General features: G+C 41.7%; 1 protein-coding gene across 1 annotated transcript in view; it reads left to right on the forward strand.

Moving 5' to 3' along the window:
* Positions 1–27,277, forward strand: part of LOC126162383 (lysosomal acid glucosylceramidase-like) — a 193,221-nt gene that overhangs the window by 71,056 nt on the left and 94,888 nt on the right. The window contains exon 3 of the mRNA XM_049918853.1: positions 15,150–15,291. Coding sequence (XP_049774810.1) covers positions 15,150–15,291 — 142 coding nt within the window. The remainder of the gene's footprint in view (positions 1–15,149; positions 15,292–27,277) is intronic.

The raw sequence follows: 27,277 nt of genomic DNA on the forward strand, positions 1-27,277 counted from the left end.
ATCCGGCAAATTAAAATCTCCACCCAGAACTATAACATGGTGGGAAAATCTACTCGAAATATTTTCCAAATTGTCCTTGAGGTGCTCAGCCAGAACAGCTGCTGAGTCAGGAGGACTATAGAGACATCCAATTACCATGTCTGAGCCTGCTTTAACCGTGACCTTCACCCAAATTATTTCACATTTCGGATCTCCGTCAATTTCCTTCGATACTATTTCACTTCTTATCGCTATAAACATGCCCCCCCCCCCCCCTTCACTGTCCAGCCTGTCTCTGCGGTATACATTCCAATCTGAGTTTAGGATTTCATTACTGTTTACGTCTGGTTTCAGCCAACTTTCTGTCCCTAGTACTAAATGGGCATTGTGACCGTTTATTAATGAGAGCAGTTCTGGGACCTTTCACTGAGCGAGGTGGCGCAGTGGTTTGCACACTGGATTCGCACTCGGGAGGACGACGGTTCAATCCCGCGTCCGGCCATCCTGATTTAGGTTTTCCGTGATTTCGCTAAATCGCTTCAGGCAAATGCCGGGATGATTCCTTTGAAAGGGCACGGCCGACTTCCTTCCCCATCCTTCCCTAATCCGATGAGACCGATGACCTCGCAGTTTGGTCTCTTCCCCCGAAATCAATCTGGGACCTTTCTATAGACGCTCCTGCAGTTTACTATTAGCACATTAATATTGTTATTCGCTGTTGCATTTTGCCTACTCCTACCTTGCCGCGTCTCAGGAGGCGTCTTGTCGGGCCTAGGGAGAGAATTCTCTACCCTACAAATCTCACATGTGCACTCCACACGTACTCCGCTACCCATGTAGCCGCTTCCGGCGTGTAGTGCACGCCTGACCTATTCAGGGGGACCCTACATTTCTCCACCCGATAGTGGAGGTCGAGAAATTTGCACCCAGATCTCCGCAGAATCGTCTGAGCCTCTGGTTTAAGCCATCTACTCGGCTCCAAACCAGAGGACCGCGATCGGTTCTGGGAACGATACTACAAATAGTTAACTCAGATTCCACCCCGCGAGCGAGGCTTTCCGCCTTCACCAATTCCGCCAACCGCCTGTACGAACTGAGGATGACCTCTGAACCCAGACGGCAGGAGTCATCGGTGCCGACATGAGCAACAATTTGCAGTCGGGTGCACCCAGTGCAGTGCTCTCTATTGTCGCTGGTAGGGCCTCCTCCACATCTCGGATGAGACCCCCCGGGAAGCAGACAGAGTGAACACTGGCCTTCTTCCCCGACCTTTCCGCTATTTCCCTAAGGGGCTCCATCACCCGCCTAACTTTGGAGCTCCCAATAACTAATAAACCCCTCCCCCCGTGTGCCTGCTCGGACCTTGCTGAAGGAGCAGCCACATGTCCATTCACAGGCAGAGCGGGCGATGCCACACGGCCAGACTCCACATTGACCCTCCGCCTCGTGCACCGCGAACGTCCCTGAACCCGCCACTCCCCTTGGGGAGAGGGTGGCGCAACCGCGCCCGGTACCCGCGACAGCAGGGATAGTGGGTGAAGCATGTAACACCTGGGGTGTACCATGCGACGCACCAGACTGCCCACTGCCGCTACACTCCGAGGCAGCAGCCTGAAGACGGCTGACCGCGGCCATCAACACGTTCAACTGTTCGCGAACAGTGGCCAGCTCCTCCTGCGTCCGTACACAGCAGTCACACATCCTACCCATCCTAAGAAATCAATTTACTGTAGAGAGTTAATCAACTTTTAACTAGACTGCTAATTCACTAAAGTCGGCTGATTGTTGACTAAACTGTGGTTGCTAGACAATTTTTGTAGTAAACAATGAAAATAGCACTACCTGTCTTTGGACTGTATTGAGAACAAGCACTAGCACTACTGGCACTATGGCTGACTAAAGGGACTCTCTCTGACTGTATTCAAAACAAACACGAAATCTATGGAACACTATTACTAGCACTCGACAATTAAAGCTACCTAAAAGCAAAAACACACGGAAGAAGAAGTGACAAGTAAGAAAAATACAGTTAATACTTAAATTAACGTAGCTCGCTGCACAGCAGACGCGAAGCAGATGGCAGTTACGACGACACTCTACTGTAAAATACCAGGTGTTTTAAAATGGAAGTCGAGGTTGTAAGGCTTTTTAGCATTTATTACTATTCAACTGACTATTATAAATAACACATAAAATGAAAGAACAACTCAAAACAGTTTTTTTGTATACCTGTTTGATGTGTGAAATACAGCGGCTAGTGAACTTTTTATGTTTTACAGTGATGGATCGATATCTTACCTCCATGGAAATGTAAAGACATATAAAATGCACATGTGGGCGTCAGCAAATCCCTATAACGAGACCTTTCGAAACAGGTGTTTTCTCTGTGCAACGTTCGAGGGGAAATTTTATGGGTCTTTTTTTCGTTGAAGCAACTGTAACTGGTGTTTCGTATCTTGATGCGCTAGAGCTATGGCTCTTTATTGAATTGAAAGAAGATGAACCTCAGTATTTTGTTTGACAGCAAGACGGAGCGCCACCTCACCAGCATAATTCAGTACATGATTGGTTAAACTATGCTGTACCCAACTGCTGCATTGGACACATGGGATTTAACGACAGAGTTTGTTTCGCAGTGTAATCTTGTTAACACGGTATGATGCCATGCTATTTTTACCTTTTGGGGCTCATACAGTATCCTGTATATATGCATCCGCTACCAGCTGATCTACCCGACTTAAGAGACAGGACTGAAGCAGTCGTTTGCAGTAGTTACTCGAGGCACACTGATCAAGGTTTGGAAAGAACTTGCTCACTGACTCGGTATGTGCCACGTGACAAATGGTGTTTACACTGAACACGTGTAAGGAAAACTGTTTCAGTTGCTCATTCATTTAATGTGCTATTCATAATGGCATGTGGAATGTAAGAAACGCTGTATATGTGTTTATTGGGTGCTATTGCGTTTGTTCTGACTATTTAGCTGGTCAGTTTTCAGTTTTTTAAGCTTGTGACACTGATTCTAAGTGATCTTATATATTTAGGTACTCAATGCAACATGGGCAAATTTAGTTCTCTTTTATTTCGGCAAGTACTACCCGCCATAAAAATTTTAAACAATGAGTTAACTGAATACATAGACCCAGAAAAGTACTGCCTACAATACTGCACTCCACAGCCTCAGAGAGACGAGGTTCAAGTCATTCAGTGGTAAGTTCCATATTTTCTGCCAGGTGAGCGGGGAGCACACCAACATGAAAGAGGGATATATCTTATCACAAGGGTGCTGTTAAAAATTGTTAGGTTCTCTTCCATTCCTATCAGCGTCATTTAAGAATCTGCGTGCTGATAGCGTAGCCTTTTGACGCAAATACCTCAAAAAGTGTTGTTTCCATTGTTACCCGTTATCTCCTTCATTAGCCGATGCGGCGAAACATGCGATAAACTGGAGTCTCTTCTAAATATTAATGAACTACGCGCATGCAACACACAAGTCTGCTTCTGGGAAAACTGTCGTTCGACAATTGCAAATGGAGCTTTAGTAAAAAGGCAGTTGCGTCTGCTTCGGTAAGCCTTAAATTCGTGCGATAGTTCTCAGATGTTGCGTGCCCGGTATCACCTGTTTCCTTTTACCGTCTTCAATGTTGACTAAACGTTTACTCGAGAATACCAGAAGTCTTACTTTCAATACGAGTACCTTCAGGAAAAAAACCTGAAATGGCAAAACTCAGCTTTCATTCTTCATTACGATATGAAATACATATTCATATTTATTAACAATCCTGTGTTTAAACACGGGCGTCTGACAATTATTTATACTTTGAACTATAATGATTTCTAAATGGTAATATGAAGTGCTTAACGGTCGTGTAGTAATGCATCCTTCAGTTAAAACCGCCTCTGATTCAATAAACACTACTTGGATTAGGAGTGAAGAACAGTAACGTTTTTCAAGTCCGAGAACTAGCGGTTAGCAATTAGCAAACGAAGTCGTATTTAACAGATGGTCACGCGTAGTGCGGCTGTTGTGCTGGGATGAACACAGCCAGAAACTAATAAGCTACCACTCCCTGTGGCTGTTGTTGATGATTATTAACGGTCGTAAATTTAAGTAAAGGCAATGGGAAATTATTTTGTTTGGTTGAAGCACTCTGTTACCGTAAAAAAGGAAGGTTAAAATCGACCAACTGCTTAGTGCCAGTGCTATGTCCCTGTTCAAATCTTTTAATACAGGTTAATGAACTGTTCATTTTATACGAAGGCTATCCACAAAGTACATTACGTTTTCGTTTTTGTCCGTTAGGGGCGGGGCTAGCGCGGCCATCTTGGTGTCATGGCATTCCGGCGCTCAGTCGGCATCCTGCCGTGCTAGTGAGAGGTTCGTGCTGTACTCCGTTGAGTTACTGTGACAGTCTGAAATGTCAGCGTTAATTGAAAATGCCGCGAAGTGTGAAGTGCTTGCTGTAATAAGGTTTCTGACTGCAAAAAACTGTACACCGATAGAAATCTATCGGCAGCTTTGTGAAGTGTATGGGGACAACATAATCACTGAAGGTGGAGTGCGTCAATGGGTCATAAAATTTAAAAATGGCCGAACTAACGTTCACGACGAAGAGCGAAGTGGAAGACCCAGCATAGTGACTGCCGAACTTGTCGAAAAAGTTGATGCTGCGGTCCGTGAAAACCGTAATTTCACAATAACGGAACTCTCTATGAGTTTTCCACAAATTACACGAAGTTTGTTGCACGAAATCATTACCGAAAAGCTTGGTTACCACAAGTTTTGTGCAAGATGGATACCAAAAATCTTGACAGAGATTCACAAAAATCAGCGAATGGCTGCAGCGTTAACGTTTTTGGACGCTTACGAGAAAGATGGCGACTCATTACTCGATCGCATCGTTACTGGTGACGAAACATGGGTTAAGCATGTGAACTGCGAGACAAAATTGCAGTCAATGCAGTGGGGGCACACACATTCCCCCCAAAAACCCAAGAAATACATGCAGACAATATCGGCAAGGAAGGTGATGGTTACTGTCTTTTGGGACAGAAAAGGTGTGATTTTTGTGGATTTTCTGGAAAGAGGCACTACAATAAACTCTCAAAGGTATTGCCAAACTCTGCACAACATCAGAAGAGCAATACAAAACAAGCGCAGGGGAAAGTTGGACTCAAAGATCTTGCTGATTCACGACAACGCCCGGGCCCACACGGAAAATGCCACTCGTGAAGTTCTCGAATCTTTAAGTGGGAGTTGTTTCCTCATCCGCCGTACAGTCCCGACCTGGCACCGAGCGACTTCCACTTATTCCCAGCAATGAAGAAGTGGTTGGCTATGCAACGTTTTGATGACGACGCACAGCTTCAAGAAGAGGTAACCACGTGGTTGAAGGCGCAGGCGGCCGAATTTTACGACGAAGGAATTTCCAAGCTCGTCCATCGCTACGATAAGTGCCTTAATTTAAATGGCAACTATGTAGAAAAGTAGTATTTAAGTGTGGCTTTCATCTGTATATAATAAAACAATTTTCCAATACTTTAATTATTTTTAATTCAAAAACGTAATGTACTTTGTGGATAGCCCTCGTATAAATCAAGGTGTTCCCAGTTTATGTCCAGTAATTAAGAAGGGACACTTATAACTATAGTTGCTGTTCGTTAGGCGTAAGATTCATCTCTGTATATAAAAGACCATTTCCTGACTGACTGACAGGGTCACCTTAATTTAAGAATCAATTGTCTGAATTTCCACTCCTAAGGGGTGAAATAGGGGATAAAGGCTTTCTGGAAGTGTGTCACTACTGAGGGAATTTTGAAGCTGGAACTACGAAAACTGGTATTTAATATCTCAGTAAGAAAATAAAAAAATATGTGTTTCAGTATTTTTGGAAATGCAATCTCTAAGGGACCAAAATAGAGGGTGAAAGTTTTTTAAAAAATAGATAATTACTGTAGAACTACTAGCGGATTTTTAAAGCTACATCTATGACAAGTGGCATTCGAATTCTCGGTTAGAAATAAAAAAAACGTGTTTCACTGTTTCTGGAAATAAAACCGCTAAAAAAGTGCAATAGGGGATGAAAATTTAAAAAAAAATATTTTGCTACATTAAAAATATTTAAAGGTAAATTATGGGAATTGGTGTTTCACTTCTCGGGTAGATATGAAGAAATATTTGTTAAGGGATGAAACATTCTATGGGAATGTCTCCACAAGAACGCAAGAGGCATGCATAACAAAATATTTGGACTCCAGGTAGCAGAACCGCTCTTCAGTCAGAAGTACATTCGGAAAGCACCATGCTTATATGTCTTTAATTAGCGTGAAAAGCTTAGAAAGTGTTAAATTTGTGAACAACATAAAAATTCGATAAAACAAAAAATCTCTGAAGGTCATATAGTCTACACGAGCAAAACTGTGGGTGCTAAGCTAGTCCTTAATAAGTTTCATTTCGAACTCACAGTCATCATTACTTCACAAACCAGTGTTTTTCTTATTAGTGCCAGTTTGGAAATTTACTAAAGTTTAGATGAAACCTCGTATACGACAATTACTGTTTCTCGTCATACACAAGTGACTGTTTATTTTCAATACGTGAGCCACTTGAACCCCAACACAACTTTCATAATGACACCTTATTAGTATCTGTCCTATGAACTCTTTAATTAATATCCTTCCCTTCATCGCATTTCTACTTCGTAAGTATTGTAGACTGCTATTCACTTCAAATATTCAGAATCAGCAAATGTATATAAAAGCTGAAGTATTTATGGGTGAAATTGTAGATACCTCCAAAACCACTTAGTGACAAGCACTGATATCTGTGTCTGGTGCTACCTTTGTTTTCCCCCACTGTGCACTATAGTGGTTGTGCAATGGTAGCTGTTGTGGTTGAGGAGAAATGAGACTTTTGGTGTTTTTTAGATTTTGCGAATATTCTCGAATATTTTGAAGGTTCTAGATTGTGTAAGAATGGTCTGCATTCCGTCGTAATCGTGTTAACAGTAAGTTGTGCGACCTAGTAAGGAAAGAGGAACAACAACGCGGCGTAGCATATATGTTTGCGGAATAAAAATACATACACAAAGAATAGTTGTATGAGAGAATAATTTATGGACTAAAATGACGTAGTTCAACAAACAAATCAGTGATTACAGAGTATGGTTCCAGGGGTAGATAAAATATTTAAATCCATTAACACTATGATGAAACATCACAAAATCGTAGAGGTAACAACAGAATTTCTAAATTCGCTCTGTGTCCTCGGTATGATCTTGCAGAACATCTATAGAGGCCGGGGCTTGGCTGGCCTCTATGGTGGGTGGTAGAATTGGGTTGTCAGGGATCTGGAAGCCAGTGGTTCACCACCCTGAGGGAGCAGTGGTGGAGTGGCGAGGGGACGCCTGGTTGTCGTCTGATGTTTCGTCATGAAAACAGCATTGTAGAAACGTTCATTATTGCCCCACAAACTACAACAGTCGTACCAATGTTCGGAGAACCCAACACTCCCAAAGTGTAAGCTGTACATCTCGACGATATGATGCTGCAGTCAACGAGTGGCTTGCTGTCTCTGGCCACCAGTGGCGTCGCTCAGGTGATGAAGTGATGACGACAGCGACTCAGCAAGGATGCTGACTCCAGTAGCAGACGGCAGCCCATGAGGGCAGCCTAACAGGCTACCGGCAGCCCAGCAGACGTCATGTGTCTAGAGTGGAGGAGGAAGCTCTCAGCAGCAGTGCCTGCCTGTGCGAGCAGAGGCAGACCAATGGGATTTTGCCTACACTGGGAATGGTAGCTGAACGGCTGCACAGCCCAGGACCGAGAGGGTTGGAGGCAAGCAGTGGTAGAAGTACTCCAGCAGGTGGCCAGCTGGTTAGATGGCGCTAAGCCAGCAGCAACGGACACAGCATGAACAAATGGGCCAAGGGTAGAGTGGCAGAGTCCAGGATTAATTCATCCGTGCAGACTCGTACGCTGTCAGACTGTATACTCCTGTATAGAAATTACTAATATTTATATGAGCTTGGTGTATCCTTGTTATAAGAAGGTACCAATGCCTATCACATAAGGCACAGCAGAGTGACTGCTTGAATGTGAGGCAGTCAGATCACCCATGCCACAGAGAGTCTGCCTTTCTGCTGCATCAGTGATATCACAACTCTGGTCGCTCTACTGCACCGGTCTACATGGTAACTGATCAATGCGATGGCGACCGTACTTGTATCAGCAGTTATGCAAATGCCTGCCAACCCCAATTTGACCCACTTCAATGAGGTTCTTGCATTACCTGTGGCGGTGTCTTTATTTTATTCAGCTATGCCTGGTAAATCAGATGTAGTGGAACGCTTCTGAATGACGTCATAAAAGCGGAAATATTAACCAGAAAAGGAAAAAGGCAAGTTAGTATTAATATTATGAATTGTATCCATTTCAACAAATTTACAATTCACCTTCAAAGTGCTTTAATTATGTTAACATTAGCATATAGGGTGATTTCCTAGAAACAGGAGGCAAACATTCCATTGTTGCAGACTCCATTTAATAGGATCAATTTCCTTGGCTCTGAGCACTATGGGACTTAACTGCTGTGGTCATTAGTGCCCTAGAACTTAGAACTACTTAAACCTAACTAACCTAAGGACATCACACACATCCATGCCCGAGGCAGGATTCGAACCTGCGACCGTGGTGGTCGCGCGGTTCCAGACTGTAGCGCCTAGAACCGCTTGGCCACTCCGGCCGGCGATCAATTTCCTTAAATGGATATCTATAAGTAGGGTGTTTATGTATTGGACATGCACAAAAATTATTAATATTTGCACTTGAAAGGAAACACCAAACGTAGTTCATAAGAAAGGTGCTACACAAATCAGATAATTAACTGCGTACTGATATATCCGGATGTTGTACTGAAATGGTCACAGATGTATGAACGTTACTGCGATATCTGACAAAAAGTGAAGAAAACAAATGGAAAAAGAAAAGCAATTGACGTGGGTCTTCTTCAGTTAGTATTCTGTGTAACTCAGTACCACTCCAGAATCCGCCAACTACCACTTTCAATGCGATCTACTTTCTCACTCAACTCACATTAGACATCTCCCAAACTACATGTGAATGCTAATCGTTAAATTCGCACTGTCTATAACAAATGGTAGCATTCTGTTCTACACATGACTCAACACGTTCAGAGAGACAGTGCTGTCAGCACCAGATTGTCAAACTTAGCTCATGAGGTTAAAACACTAAAAACCGCGTGAACTATGTTTGTAAACCTGATGATGAGAGCACTGTCCCTCTAAACGTGTTGTTGAGTCGCGTGTAGGACAGAAGACGGTTGAATGCTATCATTAGTTAGTGTTGCTGTTGTGTTGACTACTGTGGGCGTCAGCACCAACACAAACAAAGAAGGAGAGAAGTTATGACGACAGGTGGCGGGAATCCAAAATGATCTGTACATAACACTTGCAGATTAATAGAACACTTTATTTCTAAAAAGGAAAGGAACATAACTTCTCGTTATGAGGTGGCTTGATGTGCTTCCTGTGGCTCCCACATGCACTTAATTTTACACACGATTACTGCCCGCAGAACACAGGCAAAGTACCGTACTCAGTACTGATGCTCTCGATATCTGTGACTGAAGTGGACCCGACCAGCGATGGGCGGCTGGTTAAGTCAGCGTTGACAGAGGGCACTGAACTCTGTCTTTCTGGAGATGTGGCGCTGCCCACTCTTTTCACTCACGTGCAGGTCAGGGCCTTCTTAATGATGTTTCACGACACTGTGCTGGAAGGTGTGAAGTCAATGCATTAGGACTGCAGAGTTACAATATAACAATAGATACCTCATATCTTTGAAGTGGATAATATCAAGTCATACTATCAGCATAGCAAAACTCAACGAATGAACGCCTCCCAACGAAACTGGACCTCACTAGACATGGTGCGGTTTGATCTAGAGGCAGGGAAGGTAGAGACGAGGGTCTGAATATCCTGAGCACAATGGAGTGTGCCACATGTATGGAAACCCCAGAACAACCGAGCTTTTCAAGATCAAGAGGGAAATCCTGTTGTTTACTGCTCAGACTGCGTGGCAGCACACTCTTTACCTGTGAAACTAACAATACATCATCAAACAGATAAACCGACATACCTCGGTGTCGTACTGGACTGGTCACTGATGCACAGACATTACTACATGAAGACTCGACTCAAAGTCGCAGCAAGAAAATACATGCTGAGAAATCTTGCTAGCAACAGATGGTGAATTATGCCGAAGGTGCAGAGAAGCACCGCTCTAGGCAGTGTGCTTCTCCACTGTGGAATACGATCGCCTTGTGTGGTCCATATCTGTACATGCCAAAAGCTTAATCGCAATATGTCGACATATAACTGGCTGCATGAGACCCATGCAGCTCGATAACCTGTACAAAGTGGCTGAACTTTGTAACGAAACCCAGTGCTTCCACGTGTGACCGTTTCGCCTTCGTATTTCAGATGTGCGAATAACGTGTAATCGAACCGTTTCTAACCTTACATAACAGGGAAAGGAATGCTTTAGAACTACAAGCGTGACAAATTTTAGCTGGATGACTAGTTAACATTGCTTACTATGAAAATAATAATGTGCAGAATAATTTTCTGTATCATTCTGTAGCGTTGGCCACGCTACGGAAAGTGAATCCATTTAGCGGTCGGGTTTACAACCGCCCACATCTACGACTGACTACCTGCCGGGACCTTCGTCCCTCCCGCTCTGATTATGTGTCGCTCCTCAGAAAAATGCAGCTTTTAGTTCGCACAGTAGAGCATTCTGCACAACATTACACTGTTTTTTTCCTAACATTCACAATAGTCTCTAACACAAATATTGACACATGTCACCTGACAGAATACTACTATTAGCAAGACACCTATTTATGTTTTAAACTTCTGGCCAAAGCGTGGTGTGGGTAACAGGGTTCGAATTTCAGGGTTGAGATGCCACACAAGTTATGAAGCAATTATTATTAGAAGTTACTTTTATATGACACTGCAAGAATATCGTAACACTAGTCACAACGATCTTTTGACAGTACAAAGTGACACGGAATTTACATTTACCAAAATGGACAGGGGACTTTGGATCGGTATATGAATTTGGGACAATGATTATAACAAATAATTTTAACAAAACTATATTAGAACTTTGGCAAACCATGGCGTTGACAGTAACATTCTGATAATGAAAATTTGGATAGGCTCTTCACGTCTCCAGTGGTGGAATTAATTGATAACTACCACCCATCGCGGTAGCCAAGTTAACTTGCTGCATCATGCCGCCATATTCCATCACATAAGATCAGTGACATGTTCTTGCTTTCTGACACTAAATAAACTGGAGGCGATTTCATGAACCATAAACCACTGGCATACCAAATGTGAAGCTCTTTCACTCTGAATTGATGTTGCTTAGGGATCAGATCGCCAGACATTGCACTCCACAATTTCTGCACTGTCAAGGTTCGACTCCAACTGTTCTGGTTTTCCGTTCTTTCCTCCCTTGTGGCGCTCACGCCAAAATCATCCAAAAGTCTGGCGGTCAAACACATAGTGACTTCCCTAATTTATGATTTTATTTTGTTTAACTGAATTACATGCTCTAATACCTTCAGAACCTTACAGTCAGTACATTTATAACTTACATTCATCTCTATATTTTATTTTTCATAAAATTATCAATTTTTCTCCAAATACTCTTCTTCCAGCGAACATTAATCACATACATTATACATGTGTTTACTGGCATAGTTATAATGGTTTCCTCAAGACTGCTCTTTTGTATAAGTTCGATCATTTTATTCTGTTGATTTTCGCTTCATACTGTTTAAATAAATAAAATTTTTTAGAGATTGCAATTTGGATTTAACAGTATCATGCACCTTACAGACCTCAGCTTCCGATTATCTTCTGGCAAACATACAGAGAAGTTTAAGCATGCATTGAATGAACATCACTCCATATTATGTCGATCTCATGATTTCTCGTTGATCTAATGAAATCAGAAACCAAAGACTATTTCCTTAAAGGAACAAATATAGTCACCAAACTAAACCAGTTACTTCTAGTTGCCTTTGATTAGCTTGATATACGGGAAGAGTCACTGACTATTTCCATCTGGAATAACTCCGAAAGTATGACAGTAGCCGAAAAGTTTGTGAGACCAAAGTGGCATGGAACAACGGGGGCCGTAATATGACATTGGTTTTTGTTGCTAGGTGAGGTCGCGTCAGAGATATGATGGTCAACTTTGTTTTTTAAATAGGATGCTATGGTTTGGTACTTATTTTCTGATAGCGGCTATCGAGACTAATCAAATGATGTGTTAACAGTAAGGGCTTTGAAGGTCAACGAAGGTCAGAAAGGTGGCATGAACGTCCATTTACAGAAGGTGTTCGAAGTGATGACCACTGGTATCAATGCAGTGCTGCAATCTTCTTATCAGGGATTGAGTGGTATTCGTAATCACTTGGCCACTTATCGAAGCACATGCTCTGACACATCACTCACGTATATCGTGCAAATAGTAAATATTCGCTGAATACGGGGTATCCGTATAACGTGCCTTTGACATGTAAACACCATTCGACGGTTTCACAATGCAACGCTAATAGGAACGGTGAGACTAGTATCGTCGAATCAAGCGAATGTGAATGATGTATTTAATCGAAGAATAAATCGATATGCTTCTCATTTACGGAGAATGCCAACGAAATTCAGTGAGGGCTAGAGACTTATACGCTGAATGATATCCTCAACGTACTCACCCTAAACGTCGTACATTTAAATATGTGTATGATAAACTGAGAACAACTAGATCTTTAACGCATCGCTGTTCGGCAAAGGAAAGTTACTAACGAGGAAACGAAAATTGGTACTCTTGCCACTGTGGGTCGAGATCCTTATGTCAGTTAGCGTCAAATCACAAGGGAATCTGCCATGATCCAGATAAATGTCATCCTTACCATATCAGTCTCCACCAAGAATTAACTGGTACGGATTGTATTCGTCGTATTGAATTCTACCGATGGGCTCAACTTCAGATTCCGACGGACGACACATTTCTTAATTTGATTTTATTTACTGATGAGGCTACATTCACGAACCATGGAAATGTTCATTTGCATAACATGCATTATTGGGCAACTGAAAATCCATGTTGACTGCGGCAAGTTGTATATCATAAACCGTGGTCGGTGAATGTATGGTGTGGGATTATGGAGGATAGAAATATATAATCGAAGAAAGCTTAATGGTAGGTGGATAAGCGCCGATGTGATAAGCAATACCACTCAATCCATGATAATAAGATTGCAGCACTGCATTGATACCAACGGTCATCACTTCGAATACCTTCTGTAAATGGACGTTCATGCCAGCTATGTGACCTTCGTTGACCTTCAAAAACCTTACTGTTACGCATCACTGGATTCGTCTCGGCAGCCGCTATCAGAAAATAAGTACCAAAATATAGCATCCCATAAGAAAACAAAGTTGACCTTCATATCTCTGAAGCGACCCCACCTAGCAACAAATACCAACGTCATATTATGGCCCCCATTGTCCCATGCAACTTTTGTCCCACAAAATTTTCTGCTTCTATGAGACCTTCGGAGTTATTCTTAGTCGCAATAGTTAGTGAGCTACCCTGTTTAAACTGCAGGAAAGGGTTATTTCTAGTAATATTGTCACCCTCAACTCAAATAAAATCCTTATCGGGCAAACTGGTTCTCTACCAAAAAGAACCTGCACAGAACAGGCACTCGCACTTACCGCCTACATACTTGTAACAGCAGACTTCCAAGAGCAGTTAAAGGTATCTGTTGCATTCATTGACTAACAACAGTGTACAGCACTATTTGGAATCACGGTTTCATTTACACCATACCATCCCAAGAAATAGTCCATCTACTGAAAGACATGTATAGCAACAGACCTTCTGAGATCATCATAAGTAATGGAAGAAACAAACAAATGAAACCTAAAGAAGGGCTACCTCAAGGAACCGTTTAACATCACTCGTAGCCAGTCTGTATATCGCCAACACGTCTGGTTGTCTGTAAAATTCGGGTATGCCGATAACTGGGAAATTGTTGTCAGACACAGAGACATGGAAACAGCGGAAAAAGTGTAGTCGAAAGATTTAAGCACTCTTGTGGAATAGTTTCGTGAATGATGGCTTCTTTATTGTTGAAGCAAACCATAAGTCGCATGTTTACACCTGATCAAATGGTTAGGCAGTTACGAACTTCTTGCCTACAGTAAACGCTAACAAATATCGATGTGAATCTGCACAGAACTTACGCTGAAGTGAACATAACGATGGTCGCCGCGAAACTTCGGACCACAAGTAACTTTCTGCGAAACTCTATAGTACCAGATGAGATCCTCAGCCTCTACCCTGCGAATTTCATCTCTGAGTATGGACTACGCTGATGCGGAATATAGTGCATCAGTGTCGCTCAGTAGCGCTCTCGTGAAGATGTAGAACTAACATGTACCAAGGGGTTAATGTTTTGAAAAACAATTCGTATGACTACCGATTGGCTCCATAGATTTAGCCAAATTCACTTACTCCAAATTCATCGCGACCATGCTCTGTTCAGAAAATGCAACAAAATACAAAATAATCCTTTGCTCCCAACCAACCATACAATTATATGGAAATATACTGCTCTCCAATGCCACACCACACTTCCAAGCCAGCGAACTATTTGTCGACAATTTTAACATTACCAAAATGTAGTGCACAGTTTGAAGAGTCCTCACTAATGTGCGTGTAAGATCTCCCCTGTATCACAAAAAAAACCTGACTTTCGACTTACACCAGAAAATATGTACCAACTTCAATAGGTTAATAACAAACCATGGAAAGTGTGTGGCTTTTTGTACCACTGAAGACAGGGAGCTTCATCAAAAAGTCAATATGATGCCAATAGGCAAACCACAGCAGAATTCCCTTGACAGTCATATTCTAGCTATCTGACGTCCCTACTGATATCCAAGATGATATCGTATACATAAGAAAATATGTGACATTTCTTATTTATGTACTTTGAGTCTTATGTAGAAGATCATACAAACTCTGCTATGACATATGCTAACTAAACTTTTGCATGTCTACAGAGCTGCAGTCCGGGGTGGTGCGCCTGCGGGTGGACACGAGCCATCAGTTCCAGCAGATGCTGGGCTTTGGCGGTGCCATGACAGACTCCACAGCCATCAACATCAGGGAGTTCAGCTCGGCCACCCAGCAGCACCTGCTCAGGTAGGGCCAACATCACCCACACCCACTGCTTGTTTCACACGTAACGTGTTACCTGACAGGGGACACTCGAATTCCAGTTAGGCTCGTGACATTATCATGTTTACAACAGAGGTAGAAAGAGATGGACACAAAGAGTAGGTGGTCCTACACTACAGTATTTTTACAAGTGAAGTACTGTCACTACTTACATGTGTAGCTACATTCAAACACCACTCTGCACATTTGTTGGCACAATTCATTGCACAAAGTCACTTTGCTCCTATTTCTTGTATGTATTATTTTTGTAAATAAATTATATATATACAACAGGGGAAAAACAAATCAGGAAATTTCTGCAGTCGTCTTTGGATGAATCATATCATATTTAACAATTACAGTCAAAAAATGATACACCGCTTTTATTTTTTTTATACTACATTTCGTAACTTTAACCAATTAATAAAATGTCATTTCAAAGTGGGCTATACTCTCTAACAATGACAATTTTTGTCCTAATGGCTACTATTTTACTCTTAAAAATACACACGAATTTTGTGATTTTGTATCATGTTTAGATTACCTTACCCTATGTCAGAGGAGAAGATAATGTTCATGGTGAGAGTAATAGTTCTCTTATCCTGATCTGATGTCATAGAGGAATGGAAATTATGACTGTGAGCTGTATCGTTTGCATCGTGATAGGTATGGAAATGGTAAATGGAGGCATTAGGAAGGAGAACCCAATCACAATAAAAGTAATAATTTTAAGAAAGACAGAGGTAGGTTGAATGGTAAACAGTTCTGTCACAATCGATGCTATATAGGAAATGGTAGAAATGGTCGCGGAATGATAGAGATTCAAGTCCACAAATTGTTGGGAGTTCGAATAGGCAATCCATGTAACAATGTTCACTTGGGGAGCCTGCAGCCATGTCATTTCCAGTTGCTGATGGCAGGCGATTTGGGTGCTGCAAACATGACGATCAACAGATGCGAACAACTAAACAAGTTGAATTTTGAATTTAATAGAGAAACTCTACTTACTGAGAGACATGTAAACATAAATTCTTTGGTGAGTCAAGTGCTACAAATAAATAATAATGGAGCTATTCTGTCTTGTGTTTTGGACATAGGTAGCCAAGTTTCTGTGTTGAGTGATCTGCATTTTAGAGCTGTGAAGGTGTACGTTGATGGCCTGTTCTTTCTCTGCATTGGTCTAAGGTGAAAAGGGCAGTTATTGTGAGAAGTGCGGAGGTGTAGTGATGTGTGTACATTCAATTTATTTGTGAAGGTTGTAGGTTTTCTGCAAGGTATATGACTGTGCCAAGGTTGGATACTGACACAGTTGTAGGGACTAACTTTTTTCTGATACATCATGCAGTGATGAAATTGGGTTATGGTGAAGTGCTTTTGAAGAGTAATGATGGTGCACTGAAGTTGAGTTTTGATGAATGTGTGCTTCAGAAGAAGAGTTCGAACCAATGTCTTAAATTTCCCATCAAATTGGAGTTCTCTTTTGAGTCTAGACCTGTTGTGAATTTGATTCATTTTTATACAATTCTGTTACCATATTCCCAGCGCGGCAGACGTGGTAATGATGTGCAATGTATTGAATAGGATTGGGAAGAAGAGAAGTTTGTGGCACAACTTGACTAGAAGAAGGGATCGGTTGGTAGGACATGTTCTGAGGCATCAAGGGATCACCAATTTAGTATTGGAGGGCAGTGTGGAGTGTAAAAATCGTAGAGGGAGACCAAGAGATGAATACACTAAGCAGATTTAGAAGGATGTAAGTTGCGGTAGGTGCTGGGAGATGAAGAGGCTTGTACAGGATAGAGTAGCATGGAGAGCTGCATCAAACCAGTCTCAGGACTGAAGACCACAACAACAACAACAACAACAACAATGTTGCATGTACTATGAGCCTTGTTCTACAGGTGCATCTACATCTATACCCCACCAGCAAACTTTCAGCACTTGGCAGAGCATACTTTGTGCACCTGTGTCAATTCCCCCCTTTTCCTGTTGTGGTTGGCTATCGTTCCTGGGAAGAACAATAGCTAATAAGACTGTGTATGAGCTCGAATCTCTTTGACATTATCTTTGTGGACTTGTGTGGGATATATGTACTGTGTATTGGTTGACTTGTCTAGGAACAACACTCTCAAATGCTAGTTCGCTCTGTGATGCAGCATTTGCTACTGGATTTGGCTGAACATCTCTGTGACATTTTCGCGCTTACCAAATGAACCTGTGACGAAACGTGCTGCTCCTCTTTGGATCTTCTCTATATACTCTGCCAGCCTGTCTGGATCACAGACTGTTGAGTAGTATTCTAGTACAGTGAGTGCCTTATAAGCTATTTCCTTTGTTGATAGGCTACGTTTCCTAAAGGTTCTTCTAATGAATCTCAGTCTGTCTTCTGCATTACCCACAACTGATTTTATGTGGGCTTTCGACTTCAAATTGCTTGGTACGAGTACTCATAGACAGTTTAGAGAAATGACTGCTTACATTGATTGTTCTGCAATCCTGTAATCATACAGCAGTGAGGTCTTTCTGTCTATGTATTCGTAATACGATACATTTGTTTATGTTAAGAGTCAATTGCCATTCCCTGCACTCAGCATCAATCCTCTTCAAGTCCTCCCGCATTATGCTGCAATCTTTCAGCGTCAAAACGTCTCTGAATACGACAGGATCATATGTGAAAAAGCCTCAAGGAAATTTCAACGTTATCTACTAGGTCCTTTATATAAACTGCGGAAAGTAACGATCCTATAACACTCACTTAGGAACGGCCGAAATTTAATTTTATTTGAAGACGTCTCTCTATTGCGAATGTTGTGCTGTGTTCTATTTGCTAGGAACTCATCGAACCAATCTCACTATTGTTCTAATATTCCATACGTTCATATTTTCTTCATAAGGCGGAAATGCGAACTGTACTCAACACCGGCATCTAGCTGGGTGCCGGTATCTGCTCTTATCTGGGTCTGATGAAGGAAAAGAGCGAGATAGGTTTCACACGATCGTTGTTTTAGATATCCATATTGATTCCTGCAGAGGAGATTTTCAGTCAACACAAACGCCATGATAGGCGAGCATAAAACATGTTCCAAAATTCTACAAAAGTTAGACATCAGAGATAGAGCTCTGTAGTTTTGTGCGTTTGTTCGGCGACCCTTCTTGAAAACAGTAATGACCTGAGCCTTTTTTCAATCACATGAGAAAGACATTGACTTCTTTCGTTGACGATAACTTGATTGCTGAAGATAGCTGGGAAAACGTAATAAGATATTGGACAAGCTCTTCAGTGTATGCAAAGCGTATAGTGTCACTACGGAAGTCAGAATTCATCGAGAGACAGGTGACATTTCTTGGACACATTGTATTCTACCTGGTCCAGATAAGAGTGAGACCACTTTTGTTTTTCCTCTTCCCACAGCGAGGGAAGAATTTTTCTTTTTCTTTCGTTTCCTTTACTGCTTGCTCAATATACAGATTGAATAACATCGGGGAGAGGCTACAACCATGTCTCACTCCCTTCCCAACCACTGCTTCCCTTTCATGCCCCTCCACTCTTAGAACTGCCATCTGGTCATCATCATCATCATCATCATCATCATCATTTAAGACTGATTATGCCTTTCAGCGTTCAGTATGGAGCATAGCCCCCTTATGAAATTCCTCCGTGATCCCCTATTCAGTGCTAACATTGGTGCCTCTTCTGATGTTAAACCTATTACTTCAAAATCATTCTTAACCGGATCCAGGTACCTTCTCCTTGGTCTGCCCCGACTCCTCCTACCCTCTATTGCTGAACCCATGAGTCTCTTGGGTAACCTTGCTTCTCCCATGCGTGTAACATGAGCCCACCATCTAAGCCTGTTCGCCCTGGCTGCTACATCTATAGAGTTCATTCCCAGTTTTTCTTTGATTTCCTCATTGTGGACACCCTCCTGCCATTGTTCACATCTACTACTACCTGCAATCATCATATCCGTAACCTCAACCTTGTTGATAAGGTAAGCAGAATCCACCCAGCTTTCGCTCCCATACAACAAAGTTGGTCGAAAGATTGAACGGTGCGCAGATAACTTAGTCTTGGTACTGACTTCCTTCTTGCAGAAGAGAGTAGATCGTAGCTGAGCGCTCACTGCATTAGCTTTGCTACACATCGCTTCCAGTTCTTTTACTGTGTTGCCATCCTGTGAGAATATGCATCCTAAGTACTTGAAACCGTCCACCTGTTCTAACTTTGTTCCTCCTATTTGGCACTCAATCCGTTTATATCATCTGGTTTCCGTACAAATTGTAAATAGCCTTTCGCTCCCTGTATTTTACCCCTGCCACCTTCAGAATTTGAAAGAGAGTATTCCAGTCAACATTGTCAAAAGCTTCCTCTAAGTCTACAAATGCTAGAAAAGCAGGTTTGCCTTTTCTTAATCTAGCTTCTAAAATAAGTTGTAGGGTCAGTATTGCCTCACGTGTTCCCATATTAATACGGAATCCAAACTGATCTTCCCCGAGGTCGACTTCTACTAGTTTTTCCATTCGTCTGTAGAGAATTCGTGTTAGTATTTTGAAGCTGTGGTTTATTAAACTGACTGTTCGGTAATTTTCACATCTGTCAACACCTGTTTTCTTTGGGATTGGAATTACTATATATTTACCTGTCTCATACATCTTGCTCATCAGATGGTAGAGTTTTGTTATGACTGGCTCTCCCAAGGCCGTCAGTAGTTCTAATGGAATGTTGTCTACTCCCGGGGCCTTGTTTCGACTCAGGTCTTTCAGTGCTCTGTCAAACTCTTCACGCAGTATAGTATCTCCCATTTCATCTTCACCTACATCCTCTTCCATTTCCAATATTGTCCTCAAGTACATCGCCCTTGTATAGACCCTCTATATACTCCTTCCATCTTTCTGCTTTCCCTTCTTTGCTTAGAACTGTGTTTCCATCTGAGCTCTTGATATTCATACAAGTGGTTCTCTTTTCTCCAAAGGTCTCTTTAATTTTCCTGTAGGCAGTATCTATCTTACCCCTATTAAGCCCTGTACATCCTTACATTTGTCCTCTAGCCATCCCTGCTTAGGCATTTTGCACTTCCTGTCGATCTCATTTTTGAGACGTTTGTATTCCTTTTTGCCTGCTTCATTTACTGCATTTTTATTTTTTCTCCTTTAATCAATTAATCTCAATATTTCTTCTGTTACCCAAGGATTTCTACCAGCCCTTGTCTTTTTACCTACTTGTTCCTCTGCTGCCTTCACTATTTCATCCCTCAAAGCTACCCATTCTTCTTCTACTGTATTTCTTTCCCCCATTCCTGTCAATTGGTCCCTTATGCTCTCCCTGAAACTCTGTACATCCTCTGGTTCTTTCAGTTTATCCAGGTCCCATCTTCTTAAGTTCACACCTTTTTACAGTTTCTTCAGTTTTAATCTACAGTTCATAACAAATAGAGTGTGGTCAGAGTCCACATCTGTCCATGGAAATGTCTTACAATTTAAAACCTGGTTCCTAAATCTCTGTCTTACCATTATATAATCTATCTGATACCTTTTAGTATCTCTAGGGTTCTTCCATGTATACAACCTTCGTCATATTACTCACAATCTAATCCATATGGGTGCTCCAGGAAATAACTTGGGAAATCATGTAGATTTCATAGCCAATGGTGCCACAAGACATGGGAATCGTATATGCATCATTTTGAAGAAATTCTAAATCACCTTTCAAATGGATCGACAACATTACAACTGGTTCTAGATGTAAAAATTCAGCTTGCAGTGGATAAAATCAGGAAAATGTACCTTTACCAGCGTCTGCCAGGTTGAGGCAAGCAGATGTAGTAAGGTTAACTTAAAAAATTATTGGGAAGTCTGTCGAGATACACAATAAAAACGACAAGCGTAGTAGGCCAGCGAAGTCATTCAGAGTACGGAAAAACGTATTAATGAAGTCGCACAAATCATCCAGCAAACGGCATTCGTTGGTAAGTACGTTTATTTGCAATTCAGAGACTAGCAGCGGTAGAGATGTCAGCATCATCATCATGACTGTGCACAACACAACATGCATCTCACATTGTGGGCCAGCTGCTCAATGATGATAGTTGGTCTAGAAATAGTTTACAGGCAGCTGCTTCTTTCTGTCTCCTCGGTAGTAACTGTATTTGTGAGTCACGCCAAACTATCAGCAACAGAGGCAATGTCTGGGGCGGTTGTTGTAATCGGCTGTGGGCGTCAGCAAGTGGAAGTCGGTCAATGCAGATGACTTCTTAAAAGCTGGTCACAGAGCATTGATACCCGGAATGGTGTCACAGAAGCATCTTGCTGTTGCTGCTGAGGGGTGCTGATCGAACAGGGCAATGGTCGGCGGTAGCCAATATCTGCTTTCTGGTGCGCTGTTCTAGCAGCCAAGCTCTCCTACAGTCCATCCCATTGCAAAACCGCCCTCCTCAGAAAAATCTGGTCTCTGGATTTTCGTTGAAACCTGGCTGTAACATGAGCACCAACTTATTTACAAGTATTTACACATCGTGTCCCATACTTCACTCACAGTGACACTGCGTTCTTTTCACTATTTACACTTCTTTCCAATCTCACTAGTACCTGACTCGTGGAACGAGTTTTCGCTCACAATTCTGTCCTTCGTCAGACCGTTCGTTGTTGGTGCTACAATTACATGTTCGAGCCACTACGTTGGAGGTTGACAGGTATGGAATATGGACAACTTTCCGCTTGAACCAACACTGAAACTATACGTATTGTGAATAAAACCAAGAACTACTACCGATAAAATCATACAGATAGATGACCCTGAGGTTACTATTGCTACGAGTTAGTGCTGACGTTCCCTTCGATAAACTTTTATGTGGCCTAAAACGTGCACCATAGATATGCCGCTATTTCTGTGGTTAATATCTGATCTACAGGTGCGAGCAGTGCCATGTGTAAAGTGTTATTCAAGTAAGTCAGATTTTCAGTGTGTAGGATCTGTAAAGTAGGTAGCGTGGGTTAATTAATATGTATACTCACATCGCTTAGGTCGGTGGTTCCAGTGACGGTGCAGATAACTAAACAGTTTATCCAGAAATATCACATCAGGTGCTGTTCACCTTGTAATTTTATGTGATATGTACCGCTGTAACGTCCTTTCTCACGAAAAGTAAACATAATAACCAACGGATTTGCCACCGAGTGTAGCCAATGGAGACATACTCATTGGAAGAATTTGGTTTTGTCTGTGATTATCTCTTTAGAATATTCCGTCGGAAATTTCTAAGAGCGGAACAAGGTGAAGATGATATGTATCCGTTAGGTAGGGCAGATGTTCATTATCCCAGTTCGACAGAGCCCTAACTTCTGTGTGGAGAGCAATGCGTGGAACTGTCTGTTTGGAGTCACTAGTAGTTATTTCGTGTACTTTCAGATACTAAAGTTTTTGCAAAGTGTCCCAGGCTGCTGGGTAAGTATCGAGGGATAACAATCAAATCTGAAGTCTCTGCAAGTTTATGATACTTGTCTATGAATTTTCAGCCAAATACCCTCTAGCGTCCTCGTGACAGTCGCCGTACGACAGTATAATGACAGAAATTCTTCTTCTACTGCTGTTGCTAACCCTAATAGTGCAGGTAACTCTGCTTGAATCTTACGTAAGCCCTTCCCGGAATTTATCCAGAGGTAGTAATATCAGTGTTAAACGACTGTGAAAAGTGAATAGTACGGCTTTCTGTAATTCAGTGGTTTCTATACGTGTGCCAATAATGCTATTAGAGAGAGTGCCAAGTAGTTTTGTAATCATTAATTGTTTATCTGCAATATCCAAACGGTATCTAAGTATGCCCAAGTCGTGATTAGTAGTATCTGCTGATGCCCGAATTGGGGCATTAGCGTTGCCGCCAAGGAGTGTATCTGTCTGGTATTGTCCACCACATGATTCTCCGGGCTGGAGAGCTGCGTAGTGGGTAGGTCTACTGTTCTCTGGATGCCTTCTACATAGGCCTGTACTTGTTTACCTTTTCTAGGTACTCTGCGTCGGAGCTACTGAAAACGATTTTCAAGATTAGTATGTCAGCAAGTAGCCACCCTCTTTTTACGTCGGACTCGTGGGACTTGATCTGTAGTTTGGCTTAGCTGCCTCTCTAATCTTCTACATGCTGACTGTAGCAACTTATATTCTCCGTTCATGTCCCTGATCCCTATCTGGTTTATCATCGTGACTTGTAACTTGTCGGAATTATCTAGTAACCGCTGAACTTTGTTCTTCATTGCCCAGCCATCACAATCCAGCCTTAGGGCCCACTGATGGTCTGACATTATTACATCCGGTTGCTGGGTAAACAATGTGCCACTTGTTAGAGGGCCTACCTTGACGGCCTCTGCTATCCTGCAACAGCATAGCAGACTTATTACGACAGGGCTTCTCGTTTTTCCTCCTTTTCGTCCTATGTTCAATGACTGGCGCTGAAAATGTTCCCTCCTGTCCAGATGTAGAAACGTATAGTGCCGTAAACATGAGAAAATCTCGTTGTTAGTTTATTATTCCTGTTCGTGGCCTAAGTGCATAGCGATGTGTCGGAATAGCTGTAGAAGTGTTCTGTTTTTCTTTCCTGATTTTAGCTTCTTTTCCTTTTTCCCAGGCACTCCCCTCCCTCCTTCTGAAGATACTGTTGGAAATGGAGGCAGTTTCTCTTGGATTACTTTAAAAGGACGGACACAACTCGCGTGAATGCCGTGGCGCGAGTTCGAAGCTGTAACTTAACGTTAACAGGTGACGTCACTTCCATCACTTGATACGATTCTTAACCCAAAAATTTTTTGTCTTTCCTTGTGGTACACAGGGATTCATTAAAATCATCGATTGTCCAACATGATACTTCGGTAACACTGCTTTCTTAACATGGGTTCTTTCTTGCCATTCCAAAACTTTAGTGTTCATATTTTTCATGTGCCTCCAAATAGTCTTCAACTTTTGAGATATCTTCACTGAGGAGAGCAACTTACAACTGAATAAAGGAAAACAGTGGACACTGAAAATGAGGTATCAAATTGACCAACGTCAGGTCTAGTTTTGCAAAATAGGAGTGTTTGCATGAAAGTAATCAGCGTAGAAAAACTTAATTAATGGTTAGAGAAAAATCTGACGTGTTTCAAGATCAGCTGCTGCTAGCTGTGTAGATGAAGTGTCAGGTTCACCTCCCCAAGGCGTATAATTCAGGACGTAGCTATTTTGCGTATGAAAAAGCACATTGGTGCAATATTTGATCTGATTTTTAAAATGGCTTCCATGGAATCATGTACTAAACTTAGGAGAATAGCAGGCATAAAAATTCATCTTTCCAAGGCACAAACATTTTGTGGATTAAAGGCTGTATTGCTCTATTATTTAACTGTAAAAATTGTAGTCTAAGAATCAAGTGCTAAATTCAGAACATTTAAAGAACAGAAAATGTTAGAAAAACAAGTGAGGTTCAATAAGATGATGCTTCCTGGACAAAATTTTAAAATAAAAAAAATTGAAAAAAGAATAATATCAGTCAAATGCTTTGTGAAATGATTTGTCTAAAAGCGAGAAAGAAAATCGATTTACGGAACATTTGACACGTATCGGAATGATAGTCGAAATCGTGTACAGCAAATAAGGACCATTAAGTGTTCCTCTCATCAGTTTCATTTTTTTACTTTTAGACAAATAATTTCATAACAGATTTGAGCGACTTTTTCAATCTTTTTCTTATTTTTAAAGCAAATGCAGGAAATAGTTTCCAGTTTGTACTGTAGCAAAAACTACAAAATTCAAAAGTATAAAATTTCGGTATGGTGGCTCGGAGGGAATTTGAATTCCTTCCGTTCAACATGGGAATCTAGGTTCTTAACTACCGTACAGCAGTGCTCTATGGAAAATTTTAGTTCTGTCAAAAGAATCGGCAAGAATTTGCCTTGCCGTTTGGGCGGAAAAGTAATGCACTCAGCAGGGTTAGGTGGGGACTGCACAGGGATAAGGGGAATGTCAAGGTTGTTGTAGGCTGCTGGAATTCAAAATTTAGAGATGATCAGAATTCTTCTGGGTGTTGTATCGCGTCACTGTATAAAATACCTTACGTAAACAAATAAGAACTGCCACATGCATGAAAGATCGACACCTGAGAGCGGCTTGAGCAATCTGGTTGATTAGTCGATTTTTTTTGTTGCTGTGTTCGTTATTGTCAGGTCAATGTTTGTATGAAAGAAAATTCTTGGATAATGAAACAGAAAAGACGAAAATTAACATCATTTAACGCATGTATGAAATATCATCAATTAAGAATGGCTCGACAGATTTGGTCGATTTTTGTCTTTGTTGTGTTCGTAATTGTACATGGTAACGGTCTTTTTCATACTAAAAAGGAAATAAAAATTTTTGAGTTCCGTTTGATAGTTCTGCTGTCACATGTTTTCATAACGAAAAATGAGTCTGACTGCAACATATATAATATATAAATACATATGTAATATATAAAGGGAAAACGATATTACTGAAAACTTCGAAAAGTTCTTGACAGGTTTACTACAAATTTTTGCACGGCACTCTCACGAACCTTCAAACTAATATAAGCAATATATTTTTGTGATATATCCATCATACATATGTAGTATATAAAGGGGAAGCGTTATTACCAAAAATCTCCGAAAGATCTTTACAGATTTACTTCAAATTTTCACTTGATACTCTACTGAACAATCAGACGGAAATGGACGTAGAAAATGGGGAGGAAGAGATAGACGGAAACGGGGGAAGAGGTTATTCACCGAGATGGAGTGAGGAGGAGATATACGGAGAGAGGGGGAGGACGAGGAATTTAGGATGTATATTCAGTTCCTATATAGATTTAGCAATTGCAAAGAATTGCCGGGTTCGATAGTAAACAATAAAACCGACGTTTCGACCGTATTAAAGCGGCCTTCATCAGGGCAAGACTGATTTTGCAGGAGGAAAGGTGCACCTCTTTAATGCAAACAGTCAGTGTCAATACGGATTATGCCTGGAACTTCATTGACCGTAGAATGTAACAGGCGCGTCTTGACGAGAGGATAGAAAGGAGGCTGTTCATAGACTGTCCGGCTTGTCGATGATTGGCACGTGCAGATCAGTGCTTCGCAGGTTTTCTTCCTGGTGTGCGTGGAAATACACTGAAAGTTCCTCTACAGCTGTTTGTTTGTGCTGTCGCGCCCGTGCTACGTGAGGCTTGTGTCCGCTGATCATTCGCAGCCCGTTCGACTGTGATAGCCGGCAGCAATAATGTTCGAAGTCTGCGGCTACCATCTCTGTCAGTGTTGTCAGGCTGCTTAATAACTTCCGTCGCTTCTAGTAGTTTGTGCTGGCGCGTCCACGACTCTTCTGCCAGTGCACTGGCTTCCTGGAACATGACTGGTTGTTCAAAATTCGGTTTGTCCCACGAAGCGACACAGTTTAGGTGCCAGATGTTTTGCTAAGTAATAGGTAGGTCAGCCGATTGCGTTCAATATAATCCTCAGTGGAAAACCCTCCTTATGCAGTTTAGGTACTCCATAAATTCTGGTAAGTACAGGAAATTTGATGATGAGTCACTTGGCTGTGCCAGTATCACTCTAAACTCCTTAATGAGGGGCTTCATATTCTTGACTAACCTTTTTGTCGGATTACTCCTTAGTTCTCTGTAAATAGGATCGCTCAGCAGCTCGTCTATTTTCTTTTCGCATTCAGAGGTGCCACTCAACCGTAGCGTTTCCTTTGCCTGCATATAGGGCCACGATATCATTGTTACTCCTGAGCTCTTTTAAGCCCTGCCTCCCTTCAAGTGTAATATTATGTATGAGTGGCTTTACTTCTTGAAAGATTCTATCGTTTTTTGTCTTACTTTTTTTACTTCCACTTCTGGTACTTCATGGAGTGACGTCTCCACAGACTGAAATATCTGATGTCTAAGAATCTTTGTGGCCGTAATTAAAAAGTTTAACCGGTTGGACAGAATTGACG

This window comes from Schistocerca cancellata, chromosome 2 (assembly GCF_023864275.1).
Source record: "Schistocerca cancellata isolate TAMUIC-IGC-003103 chromosome 2, iqSchCanc2.1, whole genome shotgun sequence".
NCBI lineage: Eukaryota > Metazoa > Arthropoda > Insecta > Orthoptera > Acrididae > Schistocerca > Schistocerca cancellata.